The following is a 14,553-nucleotide window of genomic DNA, read 5'->3' as shown; positions in this document are numbered from 1 at the left end:
AGATCCCACAAGCCACAAGATGTGGCAAAAAATAATAATAATCAGTTGGCCAGAGATGTATGAGTTTATTTATGAACTCTCAATTCTATTCCATCGATCCATATGTCTGTCTGTGTGCCAAGACCACACTGTTTTGATTTCCATAGCTTTGTGTAGTGGGTTTGAAGTCAGGAAATATGAGTCCTCCAACTTTGTTCTTCTTTTTCAAGATTGTTTTGGCTGTTCAGCATGCCTTGCAGTTCTATATGAATTTGAGGATCAGCCTTTCCATTTCTGGGGGGGAAAAAAAGCTGTTAGAATTTTGATAGAAATTGTGTTGAATTTGTAGATGACTTTGGGTAGTGTTGACATCTTGAAAATATTATCTTCCTATCCACGAACACTGGATGTCTTTCCATTTATTTAAGTCTTCTTTAATTTCTTTTAGCAGTGTTTTGTAATTTTTGGTGTACAAGTGTATCACCTTGGTTAAATTTATTCCGTTACTTTATTCTTTTAGATGCTATCATAAATGGAATTGCATTCTTTTTTTTTTTTTTTGACTGCGCTGCGCAGCTTGCGGGATCTCAGTTCCCCAACAGGGATTGAACCTGGTACGACAGTGAAAGCGCCGAGTCCTAACCACTGGACCACCAGGGAGTTCCCTGGAATTACATTCTTATTTGCTCACTGCTGGTGTATAGAAACACAACTGATACTGTGTGTTGATCTTGTACCCTGCAAATTGGCTGAGTTTTATTAGCTCTAATAGCTTTCTTCTGGAATCTTTCTACATATAGGATCAGGTCATCTGTGAATGGAGATGGTTTTACTTCTTCCTTTCCATAGCCCACCTTCTCTTGCACCACGGCATACCTTTAACCCCTGACTCATCCTAATATAAAACCCCTGTGTTTTCATAAGTGTTAACCAGTAAGTAGCCCTCTTGAACCAAGTTAATACCCTGAAGGATAATGGCAATTTTAAAGAGACTGAGTCTTCAATATTAAAAACCAGTCAGTAGGGCTTCCCTTGTGACGCAGTGGTTAAGAATCCGCCTGCCAATGCAAGGGACACGGGTTTGAGCCCTGGTCTGGGAAGATCCCACATGCCACGGAGCAACGAAGCCTGCACTCTAGAGCCCACGAGCCACAACTACTGAAGTCCGTGCTCCGCAACAATAGAATCCACTGCAATGAGAAGGCCGTGCACCACAACGAAGAGTAGCCCCTGCTCACTGCAACTAAGGAAAGCTCGCGCACAGCAACCAAGACCCAATGCAGCCAAAAATAAAATAAATAAATAAATAAATAAATTCATTTTTTAAAAAAAAAAAGCACCAGTCAGTAGCATCCGGTTGTAGGTGAGGGTACATGAGGCCACTTGATGGCTGCTCAGGGCACATGGACATGGAGGGTTTGATTCAGGTGCAGGTGCCCAGAGCACATGGGGCGGTGTTAGAGCAGGCAAAGGGCCCAGGCAGCTCCATGAGGGCGGGTGGGCTGTCTGCTTCTTTCTGTCTTGTGTCCTTCCAGGCCTGGCACATGGATGTTCAGCATGCGTTAAATGAGTGAGCGAATGAAAGCCACAAACGGCAGGATGAAAGCTGCCTGGTGATTGTAGCACGTGGGTTTTTGCTTTGTTTTATCTTTTTTGGGTTACGGACCCCTTTGAGAATCTGGTGAAAGCTGTGGACTCTTTCTCCAGAAAAACAACATATATTAATGTATTTACATATAGTTCTGCATGTACTTTGAGGATCTTTAATATCTGAGACCTATTCCTGTCACCGAAGTTAGGACTTCTGACTCCAGTGTAACCCATTGCACTCCTGATCTTGTTTTTATGGCGCCTGACTGGGGAAGCAGAAAGCTGCTGTGGCAGCCAGTGCTGGGGCCTCCTGCAAGGAGGACTGCTCTTTGAATCAGGTGCCAGAAGACAGGCGGCAGAATAATTTCCAGAGCTCGTGTTCACACTCGGGACAGGTAGGGCTCCAGGAGACCATGGCCACATCAGGAAGTATCCTCTTGGCGTCTCCCTCTTCCTACCCCTCGTGTCAGCCTCACACAGAACGGAGCCTGCTAGTGTGTGCTCCATCTTAGAGTTGAAGCAAACCCTCCCCAGTGTGCTGGCAGTTCATATCATGAGGAGGACTGTCACAGGGTGACAGTAAAGGACATAAGGACATAAGGAATGTCTTCTCGATCTGTTGATTGGGTTAGCCACACCTTCCAGGCTCACATTGGTCCTTGAGCTGAGTTGGTACCCAACCACTTCAAGATTTATCTGCCTTCCAAAGTGAGTGCTGCTTTTGGCTCAGCCCTTCTACCATGAAGCCCAAGGAAGGACACCGGACCAGCACTGAGAGCTCCCAACCATGCTGGGCCCTGGACCCAAGGGGCTGTGTGGTCAAGCCATGGAAGAAGCCAGTCCACAGCCAGCCCCGTCCCATGTGTGGTGTTCTGGGGCTCGGACCCGTGGAAGGGGGCCTTCAACTAAGGTAGAAAACAGCACGAGGAGTGACGGGCTGTGTTTTGACATGTGAGGACTCTTGCAAGGCCAGAGTGTGGCATTAATGGTCAGGTGGCCATCAGAAGTCTCCCAGCCCTTCTACCCTCCTGGGCTGCACCCAGCCGCGCTCTGCTACTCAGGGTCCCTCAGGCGAAGGCCTCGTCCTTGCTCCTGTGCTCTGCAACGTGGACTCAATACTGCTTTTCAGCCACTCGCTTTTTGCACTGTTTTTATCATCTAACAGACATTTGCTGAGTGTCTGCCACGTCTAGACAGTGGGTTATTTATTGTCTGTCTCACAGTGAAGAGGGTAGGAACTGCAGTCGACGTGCAGCACATCTCACTGAACTGATTAGGCAGAATTAGCAGAAGGTATCCTGTGAAGACCGTCAGAGTCAGGAGTGAATTGGCAGAGGTGCGGGTGGGATGTTCTGGCACCTTTCTCTGCATCCTCCCGTGGTCTTCCTCGTTGCTTGGGACCCTTCACAGTGACGTATCAGACTTCAAGTCTCCAGGCCTTCCCCTCATCTCCTCTCTCTAACAGGCATCCTTCCCATCCCCCGTCGGTTTTGAGAAGACCCTTGTTACTGACAGGGTTGAAAACCCACTTTAGTGTACAGTGCTTCTCCATTGCTGGTTCCAGTTCTCCCCGGAACCAGCCAGAGGACAGCTGGTCGGGGGCATGATCGTGGGGTGGGGACTGGGTCTACTCAGGAATCTCTACGCCAATAGCAGCTACTGTTTACTTCACTGGGTGTTGTGGTTAACACTTCCATTTAGTACTTCCTTTACTTATCGCAAGAACCTTCCAAAGTCAAAAGAAAACGGAGACTTGGACAACTTGAACTGTTTGTCACAGTAATGTAGCCCTAAAAGTGGCAGAACCAGGACATCGGTCCAGCCCTGCCCCATTCCAAAGGTCATAGCGTGAGTCACCACATGGTGCCACCCTAAACCTGCTTTAAGCAGAGACTGCTTACCTCCCGCTGTTGTAGATCTTAGATCTTAGTTTCATGTGTGTCCTGAGTACACAGTACAGAATCCAGCCCATCTCCAGTGGCGGTCGCCCAGAGCCCTTCCTGCTCTCAGTGGCGGCGTGTGCAGCTTTATAAGGCTGTTTATGGGAGCTGGGATTGTCCTTAAGGTGTGTTTGACTTTGGTCAGGGTTGCATATATGTTCCTTCAGTTGTGGAAGCAGAGCAGAGATCCAAGGTTTCTTAGGACAAGCTTGATGGTGCTGGGCAGTAGCCTGGAACATGGTTTTTAACATCTTACGCTGTGCAGTCGTGTGGTCGCACTTCCAGTACATCACGTCCCTGTATCTATCATACAGCCCATCTCTGGGCAAGACCTTGGCAGGTTTGAGAAACTGAAAGGAAGCCACTGTGATTGGGGTGAGGATCAGAGATAGGAAGAGTTGGGGACCAGAGGAGGTAGAGCCTTGGAGACAGGAGTTTGGATGGTGCTCTTGTGCAAATAAATGGTGTCGGGGGTTCAAAGGCAGAGCAGTGACCTAATTATCTTTATGTTTTCAAAAGGTCTGTCTTCTACTGTCCTTAGGCCCTTGTGCCTGTCACTTCTGTCCTCAGAACCTTGCTGCTTACTTGGCCATCTGTCTCTAGCACGTGCGGACAGCAGCCTGTCGTTTTTTCTCTTTTCCCTGATTCTGCAGACTTCCCTGGAAAGCTTACAAGAGCCCTGTGACATGGAATGCGAAATGAGCGAGACCAGCCGCCTCCTTCTGAGAGTGCTGTGTGGGGGTGGGGGACGAGGGCGAGCAGAATGGAGCCCCCATGGGGCAGAGGGGCAGCAGAGCAAGAGGGAGGTGAAGTCTCCTGCTTCAGGTGCCTCGGCATCAGTGGGAGGGGACTGGCCCGGGGCCATTGACCTGGGCCCCAGGAGTTTCTTGGTGGTAGGTGGGGGCCAGGCTGGGGGAGAGGAAGGGTTGGGAGCTGGGCTGAATGGCAAGGGTGGCAGGGGATGGAAGGTGGCTGGACTAGTAGAGCCAGGCAGTTGGGGGGGGCACCTGGAGGAGGGGGCATTAGCAAGAGGTCTCAGCATGTTCCTGGCCCCCGGACTGGAGGAATAAGCTCAACCAGGATGTGGGAGAGGGCTGCTGGGGCCAGGTTTTCAGGAAAGTGAGATTTTTTCTTGCACATTTATCAAACATCAGCTAAGGCATGCTAAGATTACAAACTTGAGGCAAAATATATGCACTCTGGGCATCCAGAGTCCAGGTGAAGATAGAAAAGCATAGATAAAAGACAGAATTCCCAAAATATTTTTTGTAGGATGTCAAATGAGTGGAGCAAACAAAAACTTCAGTCTTGGGGAGAAGCTGTTGATCCTGACATCTGCCAACAGCACCTATCAGCCAAAACTGCATTATATTTGTTTCTTTTTAGTCTGAGCTATTCTGGCCTTAGTCTTTTTTTTTTTTTAAAAACATCATTGTCAGGGCTTCCCTGGTGGCGCAGTGGTTGAGAGTCCGCCTGCCGATGCAGGGGACATGGGTTCGTGCCCCGGTCCGGGAAGATCCCACATGCTGCGGAGCGGTTGGGCCCGTAAGCCATGGCCGCTGAGCCTGCGCGTCCGGCGCCTGTGCTCCGCAACGGGAGAGGCCACAACAGTGAGAGGCCCGCGTACCACAAAAAAAAAAAAAAAAAAAAGAAAAACATCATTGTCAGAGTCTGATCTGGCTCTGAGTGCAGGCCTGCCTACAGACTGCCCAGGGACCCTCAGGCCATCATCCCTTTGCACCACAGCGTCCACCTGGGCGTTAGCTCACCTGGTCCCTCTCCCCTTTGCTCACCACATCTTCTTTACAGGTACGCACTCACACACCCTCTTATTTGTCCTTGCCTTTTCTTTCTTGCTTTTTTTGGAAAATTTTTAAATTAATTTATTTTGGGCTGCATCAGGTCTTCCTTGCTGCACACGTGCTTTCTCTAGTTGTGGTGAGGGGGCTACTCTTCATTGCAGTGCGCGGGCTTCTCACTGCAGTGGCTTCTCTTGTTGTGGAGCACAGGCTCTAGGTGCACGGCTTCAGTAGTTGTGGCTCGCGGGCTCTAGAGTGCAGGCTCAGTAGTTGTGGCACGCAGGCTTAGTTGCTCTGCAGCATGTGGGATCTTCCTGGACCAGGACTGGAACCCGTGTCGCCTGCATTGGCAGGTGGATTCTTAACCACTGTGCCACCAGGGAAGTCTCATGTCCTTGCCTTTTCTTATACTTATTTCAGTACATTGATTATATTGTATTTTCCATAAGTCATTTTGTAATGGTGTCAGTAGTTTTATATCCATGAATTTTCATTTCTTTCCTATTTCATTATTTAAAAAATAAAGACAGGTAATCATTTTCTTAGCTGAAAAGGAAATAAGGAAAGAACATGCTCTCATATGTTGGAGAGAGAATGTGCCAGTGAGGCTCCCCACATTGGTGGCCTTGTTGTGCTCCAGGCACGAGACAGCTGGTTCCTGCAGTGGAGACTTGAGGAGGCCAAGGGTCTGGGGGAGGTAGGGGTGGGGGTGGCTGCAGGGCCTGGGTTTGTAGTATCCCAGCAGCTCCTGCCTGCAGAGGATTCTCTCTGCTCACATAGGCCCCATCTTAATTTTTGTGTTAAATGAGTTTCATCTCATGTCTTAAGTTTGTGCTTAAATATTTTTTTTAATGGAATAAGACAGATTGGACACAAGTCATGACTGCAGATCCCCATTGACTTCAGCTCCCTTTGATCTTCAGCTTTGTGATTTCTGCACAGTCTCCACTGCAGCTCAAGGTGCCATCTGCAGTAGAGCTTTCCTTGGATCCGATCTGGCAAATATCTTCACTAGAGATAGCAATGTGGTCATAATCAGGGTTTTCCTCTTTTATGACTTCTGTACAATAGGAAAAGAATATACAAATTACAGAGCTAAATCTTTGGTACATTTCAAAGAATATGAATTTATTCTTAATTATCAGAATCGTTGGTGTGATATCCTAGTTATGAATAAGAAAGACATTTCTCTTTCTGCCACCTATGAATAAAAACATTGTTACTTGGAGAAAGGGAGCAATACTTGAACTCTAAGCACTAATCTTAAAACAATCTGTATTTTAGAAGTCTACTAAAGACATTTTAAAACTTAACTCTTATATTAAATTAGTTTATTCTTTCCCCAAAATTTTTATTTCCTTTTAAGGCAAAACAAGAGAAAACATGTCTTTTCAGTTGTAATTTTTTTTTCCACTGAAGTATTTTACAACTTAATTTTTAATACAAGTCTTAAAGTTGGTAACCTTCAAATTTTAATTGTTCCACCAACTTAGGTGTTAAAGTTGAGTGATGACATAAGTTTGAAAATAAATATAATAATTTAATTTATAAATACGTGTAGTTAGCTTTTTACGCCTTGTTTTTCTCATATACATATCTAGTACTTGGCTACAAAAATCTGAATACTATAGTGCATTTATTTTTGTCTTACGACTTGTCATTATATAAAATCTAATTCTTAATCACTGGACTAACTCTACAAGCTGTCTTACAGTAAAGTTGAATTTGTAGTTTTCCTAAATAAGAGGAGTTTGAGTCAGAATTCAGACTAGGAACTTAGGGACCCTCCCCCCTATTTTTTAAAATTTAAACTGAATTTATACTGTGTTCTAACCAGGGAGCCTCAGGGGATAACACTCTTTTCCGTTGTCATTTTGGCAAGTACTCCCAAGTAAGCCGGTCTCCACAAGGCAAGAGGTTCCATTTGGTAATAGCGCTGTTGTCCATGTAAGTGTGACCACAGTAGGTTTGGGGAGTTAAGCAGTTGGTGTGCTGGTTCGAGCATCCCGGTGAGCAAGTGGGTTGATGAAGTCAGCAGTGCCGGGTATGGGGGAGACCTCAGGGCAGGGATGCGACGTTAGGGCAGAGAGTGGCTGGGGAGCCAAGGGGTCCTCGTGCAGCTGGGCTGTGCTGCCGTGGCCCCCCTGCTCCAGCCTACCTTACAGGAGGGTGGAGTGTGTGGAGGATCAAGGCTGAGCCCTGCAGCAAGAACCCTCTGAAAAGGCGGCCACACAGCCAAGCTGCTGACGCGCAGCGTCTGCTGAATCGAACTCTGGCCCCCGCAGCAGCTGCTGGCGGTGTGTTTCCTTCTCCGTCCCCAGCTCTTCCCCAGCCTGAGCCTTCGATTTCGTGCACAAGTCAGGATGAAATCACAACCTGGACAGACTGGGTAGGCACGGGCGCAGTGTTCAGTTCTCTGTTTCGCACCGGCATCACCTAATAAGCACCGCGTCTCCCACCCCCGTGAGCCGAGTGATGTCCTGGTGCTTCCATACAAATGGCTCGTCTCGTGTAGACCAGGAGCCATCTTAGAGCCTGGAGTTTGGTTTTAAGAGTGCAGTAGCTGGCCCTGTAACCTGAACGCCTGGGAGCCAGGAAGGGCAGGTGTGGCTCTGCCTGGAGCCCCGGGCGCCTCTGGGGCCCTTGGTCACTCCGGGCCAGCAGTCAGCTCTCTAGCCCAGCAGCTTTAGCAGAAGATGCCTTTTCCAAAATGAAATACTGCATGGAACCCCATAGATGTCAGATTAAAAGTTTTTTAATATAAAGGTGTTTTGTAAATTGAGATTTACAAGAATTAAGAAGGCAGTTGGGGGGGTGGTCGACTTTTACAATGGGCAGAAAACATTGGAAATAACGTGAATGGTAGATACCATCTTGTGTTAACCCCCCTCAACCAGCTCACTTCTGAGTGTACTTTGTTGCGTGCAGTGAGAGGTGTGTTTTGCCCTTTACCTTGCTATTCTCGGGGGCCTTCCATCAGACACGTGGGACAGAAGCTTCGTTCCAAGGAAAGCACATGAGCAGCAGCCAGCAGGGCAGCACGGAGTAATGGGGCAGGAACGCGCTTGACTGCTTCTGATTATAACTTTTATAAAATACACATTTACAAGATTGAAGTCCCAGTCTGACATCTGTTGGAGTTTAAAGCACCTCCTCAGAGCTCAGGGTCTGCAGACAATTTGAAAACCACACCCAAGTCAAAATTGCTGCCTTCCCTTGATGAGCAAAGCAGCCCCTGGCTGGTGCCTGTCCTCTGGCCGTAGGTAGGATTCCTACCACCCTGAAGCTGAAGGTTGGTTTGAAAAAGGTTCTCTGAGCTGGGCTTCCTTCCCCCGAGACTGGCCGCTGGGAGACGCTGCTGCAGGGGAGGCAGCGGACAGGGTGTTCTTGGCGGTAGAAGCTCCTTCCCGTGAAAGAGGGTGGAGATGGCTTTGTTTCTTTTTTTTTTTGCGGTACGCGGACCTTTCACTGTTGTGGCCTCTCCCGTTGCGGAGCACAGGCTCCGGACGCACAGGCTCAGCGGCCATGGCCCATGGGCCCAGCCGCTCCGCGGCATGTGGGATCCTCCCGGACCGGGGCACAAACCCGCGTCCCCTGCATCGGCAGGTGGACTCTCAACCACTGCGCCACCACGGAAGTCCCGCTTTGTTTCTTTTAATGCACTTTTTGCGTGAGTTGAACCGTTCTCAGAGTCAGGTGTTCATTCTGTGCCGTTGGAGTTAGTAGCCAATCTGGGGGGAAAAGGCTGCCTCAGAGCACATTCTCACAGCTGAGCAGAAGCACCCTGGCTTGCTGGTAGCACCTCGTGTCTTTGGCACGGCCTGATTTTATTTAATTTTTGTCTGCATTGGGTCTTCGTTGCTGCGCGCAGGCTTTCTCTAGTTGCGGTGAGCAGGGCCTACTTTTCATTGTGGTGCACGGGCTTCTGGTTGTGATGGCTTCTCTTGTTGTGGAGCACGGGCTCTAGGCACACGGACTTCAGTGGTTGCAGTGTGCTGGCTCAGTAGTTGTGGCTCGCGGGCTACAGAGCTCAGGCTCAGTAGTCGTGGCACATGGGCTTAGTTGCTCCATGGCATGTGGGATCTTCCTGGACCAGGGCTGGAACCCATGTCCCCTGCATTGGCAGGCAGATTCTTTTTTTTTTTTTTTTTTACTAAATTTATTTTATTTATTTTTGGCTGCGTTGGGTCTTCCTTGCAGTGTGCGGGCTTCTTATCGCGGTGGCTTCTCTTGTTGCGGAGCACAGGCTCTAGGTGCGTGGGCTTCAGTAGTTGTGGCTCATGGGCTTTAGAGCACAGGCTCAGTAGTTGTGGCGCACGGGCTTAGTTGCTCTGCAGCGTGTGGGATCTTCCTGGACCAGGGATCGAACCTGTGTCCCCTGCATTGGCAGGCGGATTCTTAACCACTGCACCACCAGGGAAGCCCACAGCATGATTTTAGGTCTAAGCACTGAGAAAAATGAGAGTCCTAAGAAGAAAATGTGTTGGTTCCTTTCAGTGGAATAGCATGTGTGATTTAGTTTTCAGAGAAAACGCTGACTTCGTCTTCTTTCTCCCCCTTACAGGTGGGTGACATCGTGAAAGTCACAAGGATGAACATAAACGGCCAGTGGGAAGGCGAGGTGAACGGGCGCAAAGGGCTCTTCCCCTTCACGCACGTCAAAATCATCGACCCTCAGAACCCGGATGAAAACGAGTGATGCTGCTGCCCTGTGCCTGCTGCTTCATCGTCCTGCCCCACACTCCTCCTTCAAGCGGGGAAGCGTCCTCTCGGGCAGGTCACACGCGCTGCCAACGTCCAGCTTCTGCAGCGGGCAGCCTCCCACACATTGGAATGCTCACAGTGGCTGCCCCGGCATTTGTATCATAGTCGTGTTGTCAAAGAGTAGCTGATTTTAGAGTTCTTTGGATCATAAACTGGAAACACTGGTGGAGGCACACAGGTGAGAGGAGGTGCCGAGGACAGGGCTCCCTTCCGGCCAGCGCCCCGCCGGTCCCTGGGCTGACCCAGGGTCCCAGGGGAGCTCGGGCCCACAGCAAGGCCTTGCCACTGGGAGCCATGGGTGGTGCCGTCGCCGGCGTGGTTTCCATGAAGAGCAGAGGAAGTGGACCCTTCAGGAGAGGGAATTCTGCCCTAAACTCCCCACGTCAGGCTTTTCTTTTCTTTTTTTTTTCCCTCTTGTTGTTTGGTTTGGTTTTAGAAGACTTAATTAATTAGACTGGTGTGTTCTGAACAGGTTTTTAAATAGCAGGTTAGCTTTTGTGATGAGACGAGGGATGGCACGTGCCTCTGAAGCCGCTGTCACCGCAGGAGCGCAAGAAAAAGAGTCCTGAGGCAGAGGCCTGTACTGTCTTGGTTGCCGGTGGTACCTTGCCAGATAGCAAACAGCCACCACCACCACCACCCAGCAGATGTGGGCTTCCAAGCTGCGTGCACAGCCTCTTGGACGACGTTGTCCCCGCAGGCATCAGAGCCAGGGGCGGTGGTGTGATTCACCTTGTTTGCTGGCTTCCTGTCCAGGCTTTCAGTGAATGCACCCCTTGAAAGTATAGGACCCAAGTTTCCTTAAAAAGTCGTTGAATTCACTAAGGAATCGTTAAATTCCACTCACTGAGGCCCAGTTCTCCCTGCCCCAGCAAGCTCCCCAGGCTGCCCAAGAGAGATCGTGCTGCTAATGCTGGCTCCATGGTTCTTGTGTCCACACTGCTGTCCAGCAAGAAAGTGTAAGCTCTGGGCCTTGGTTGATGCATTTGATGTCTAATGAAATGCATCATTAGCCATTACTTATTTGATGTTAAGTTTTCCCTGTTGGCTAAAAGAGGCCTGTTCATACGAGTCAGCTGGTACCAGTGTGTGACCGATGCCATGTCTATAGCACACGGCCGACTAGAATTTTGGAACCTTTGTGCAGTTCAGTGTGCCTGCCCTTCTGGACCCTGCTGAAGACAGGCCTCAGCTGAGAATGCGTCCAGCAGCCCTGGGGGTGTGGTCTCAGCCTGATAAGTAACTGTCCTCCCTGAGCATCTGCTGTAGCCTCGGCCCTGGCTCCCAGGGGTCTTGGGTTTTGAGGTTTCGAGCAGTTATCCTGGTCAGAACCAGCAAGGCCACCATGTTTCAATTTCTCTTTAATCAAATGTTCTATCAGGTAGGTAACCATCATATTAAAGACTCTTGAGGGTGCTCACATAGCCCTGTCTCTCTGTGGTTTTCCTGGAAAAGGCTTCTTTGTGGGCTCTTCCTGATCAGTGAGAGCTGTGGCCACCTCTTGCTCCCAAGGTGCCCGAGTTGCAGTCACCTCTTGTTCTGGGTCCAGGCCCAGCCTAGCCCCACGGCAAGTGGCACGTGTGTGGCTGGGCCCCTGCCCTCTACCTGGGGATGATGCCTGCCCTGTGGCCTGTAACCCAGTACCCAAGGGGGTCTCTCACAGAAGGGGGGGACGTGTGCCTTGTCCAAAGAGAGCACACACCCTAAGGCCTTGTTAAACCACATTTAGCCGAGAGGCTGGGCACCTTTGGATGCCAGTAGTTGGCTCAAGTACAAGAAGTATATGGCCTTTTGGAAAGCAAGGTTTCCTTCCAGCCATGTCTGCTGACCAGTAAACAGCGTGACCCACCTCACGGGGATCACTTCAGAATCAGAACACCCTGCAAATGTAGGTTTACTTCAGAAGGCATCTGTTCAGTCCGTCAGCCCAGGTGCATGTCTCCAGGGCTGCCCCAGAGATTCAGAGCCCCAAATTAGGTGAGCCTTGAGCTCTGAACTGGAGATGTGTGCCGAAAGTAGTACCTTTTGGACTTAGAACCTTATTAGTTTTTTAATCAGCCAGGGTAATTCTTTTTTTTCCACACTAAATAAATAAGAAATAGCCCACTACCTTGGCTTTGGGCCTGGGCTCCCCAGGGGTCTGGGAAGACTCTGCTTCAGAAAGCGACTCAAATCTTCCAGAGGCATGGGCTTCCCTCCTGGGCAGGCTTCCTCTTAGGACTGTCCATTATTGCTACTTGCTCTGCTCTACTGTGTGTCACTTAAGAAAATGTGTGGATGTTAAAGTAGCTCACTGGGGAAGAGAACAAATTATATGCTAAAGGAATTGACAGTTTGATTAAAAATGTACTTATCCTGGAAAGGGAGTTGTCCCTGTCACCTCTGCCCGGTGTTGCTGCCCGGGGACACAGCTGATGAAGAGAAGGACATGTGGATGGACTGCCCTTCGACGACTTTGTCACCCAGATAAGACCCCTTCTGTGCTCACGGTCAGGAACCTGAGGAGAGAGGGCCAGCTGCTCCCTCCTGAGCCTGAGCATCTGGCCTGTGCTGACTCCCTTCTCCAGCTGTTTACACACAAGGCGGGCCGGGACCGGCGGCCACTGCTCTTGTTAAGTTTGCTCAGAGGAATATGAACATTTTATTTTTGAAAAGGGATGGTGTTTTTGTGCCAGGTGTTTATAATTTAATCCTTTAATAATATTATGTTCATTAACCTCTTAAAATGAGTGAATCCTGATTGTTTTCACACCAAACCCGAGACACGACCGAGCTCGCCCTCAGCCTCCACCCTCTGGGACCGGAGGCCTGTGTCCCTGTGGCTGCAGCCAGTGGCCCCGAGCTGGGCGTGTGCTCTCACGGAGTGGAAGGACAGTCCTCTGAGACAGGGTCGTGGTCTCTGCGGGAGGAACAGTGGCCTTGCTTCTTGACGGTCTTCACTGTGTGTTTTAAAATGACAACAACACAACACAAAACTCTTTTGACCTGTAACTTAAAGATCATAAACTTCAGGCAATAATATTTTATGTGTAAGCTTTTAAAATTATTTTTGGGGATCATAGCTTGTTTTATTTTGTGCTATAAAATTAACAGTATTAAATGACTTATATTCTTAGAATACATGGAGTGTCTTTTCTTAACAGATCAGTGCCTTTTTATTTTTGTATTCCATTTTACGTTACTGGTCCCGGCATCAGACCCTTGTTTCCATGGCCTGTTTGTACATTGTCTCAATAAAACTTGCATCAGCCGGCGGTGGCAGCGGCTTTCGTGTTTTGGTGTCTCCTCAGTGCTGCCTTGGAGGCCCTCGGCCCCCCTCAGCCCCCCCAGCCCCCCCAGCAGTTAAGCACCTGCCCAGACACCTGTGAAGCAATGGCCACCTGGTGCTTCTGCGAGTTGCCCTGCCCAGCCCTGCTGCTGTGGACTGAGTGGAGGGGTGGGGCTTGGCACCAGCACCACTCACACCCTGGCCTCCCGGGTCGGGGTGGCAGTTCCAGGCCCGGCATCCTCCAGGGAACTTGGGTGTCCTCCCTCTAATGGGCGCCTTGTCTGAAGCATAAGTTTCGGAGCAGCCTTGTCCCTGGTCAGGGCATGAGACTCACTTGCCTTTCTTAAGTCCTCTGCTCCTGTCTGTGGCCCTCCTGACAGGCTCCGGGACCTTCAACTGGAGGTGTTGGGGGGCCCGCTGATTTCCCTGCCGCCTCCCAGCCAGTGCTATCCCGCACCTATTTGTGTGCCAAGAGAGGTCCAAGTGTCGTCGTCGTAGAACCTCCAGGAAGGTGCAACCTGGATCATCTCGAGCTGTGTTGCTGGAAAGCTTGGGAGATTCCAAACGGTCCACTCGTCCTGGAAGAAGGAAGGCCTCAGAGATGCCTTTGAAGAGTACTTTCTGCTTGGAAAGTTAAATTTTGCTCAGCAACGCTGGGCTGGATTCCTCCGTGATGGGAACCCCTGGGAAGTGAAGCTGCCTCCCCACGGGGTGAGTGTCAGGGCCCAGGTCTTGACACCCCACAGCGTCTTTGCATCCTGGCCTGGAGTGACTCACCCTTCAAGCCCTGGCCCTGCTCATGGCTCCCTGGCAGGAGGTTGAGGCCTGTGTCCAATGGGGGGCTGCAGAGATTGGGGGGCATCCCCTGCCCACGCCTTTTGCCCTGGGAACACCATCGCACTCTCCCCAGGCTCCCAGGCTTGTAGCCCAAGGTAGCCTGTGCCTTGCAGCCTGGCACTGAAACGGGGGCAGGGGGAGGGGACTCAGCTACACCCTCCAGGCCCACGTGCCAGAGGCAGCCCCAGGCCTCCCACTGTTCAAACTCAAGAGGTCCGAGGGAGGGGTCGGGAAGGGGAGCCCTTGGGGTGGGGTCCCAGAGCTGCCCAGTGGCCAAAGCTGGCCAGTGGATCGGGTGGTCCGCCCAGTAGCTGTGTGGAGGGCAGGGCCAGGAGCAGGGGGACCAAGCCCCTGCCGGCCCTCCGAGGAGTTGGGA

The 14,553-nt window shown here is 50.3% G+C and overlaps 1 protein-coding gene across 1 annotated transcript in view; it reads left to right on the top strand.

The window, feature by feature from the left end:
* Positions 1 to 13,322, top strand: part of CRKL (CRK like proto-oncogene, adaptor protein) — a 31,695-nt gene extending 18,373 nt beyond the window's left edge. Inside the window, exon 3 of the mRNA XM_082852590.1 lies at positions 9,873 to 13,322. Coding sequence (XP_082708716.1) covers positions 9,873 to 10,007 — 135 coding nt within the window. The 3' untranslated portion in view covers positions 10,008 to 13,322. The remainder of the gene's footprint in view (positions 1 to 9,872) is intronic.
* Positions 13,323 to 14,553: the final 1,231 nt, after the last annotated feature.

The sequence above is a fragment of the Leucopleurus acutus genome, assembly GCF_964270905.1.
Source record: "Leucopleurus acutus genome assembly, chromosome: 13".
Lineage (NCBI taxonomy): Eukaryota > Metazoa > Chordata > Mammalia > Artiodactyla > Delphinidae > Leucopleurus > Leucopleurus acutus.
Note: the sequence above shows the minus strand (reverse complement) of the source record. Positions and strands in the feature narration are given on the sequence as shown.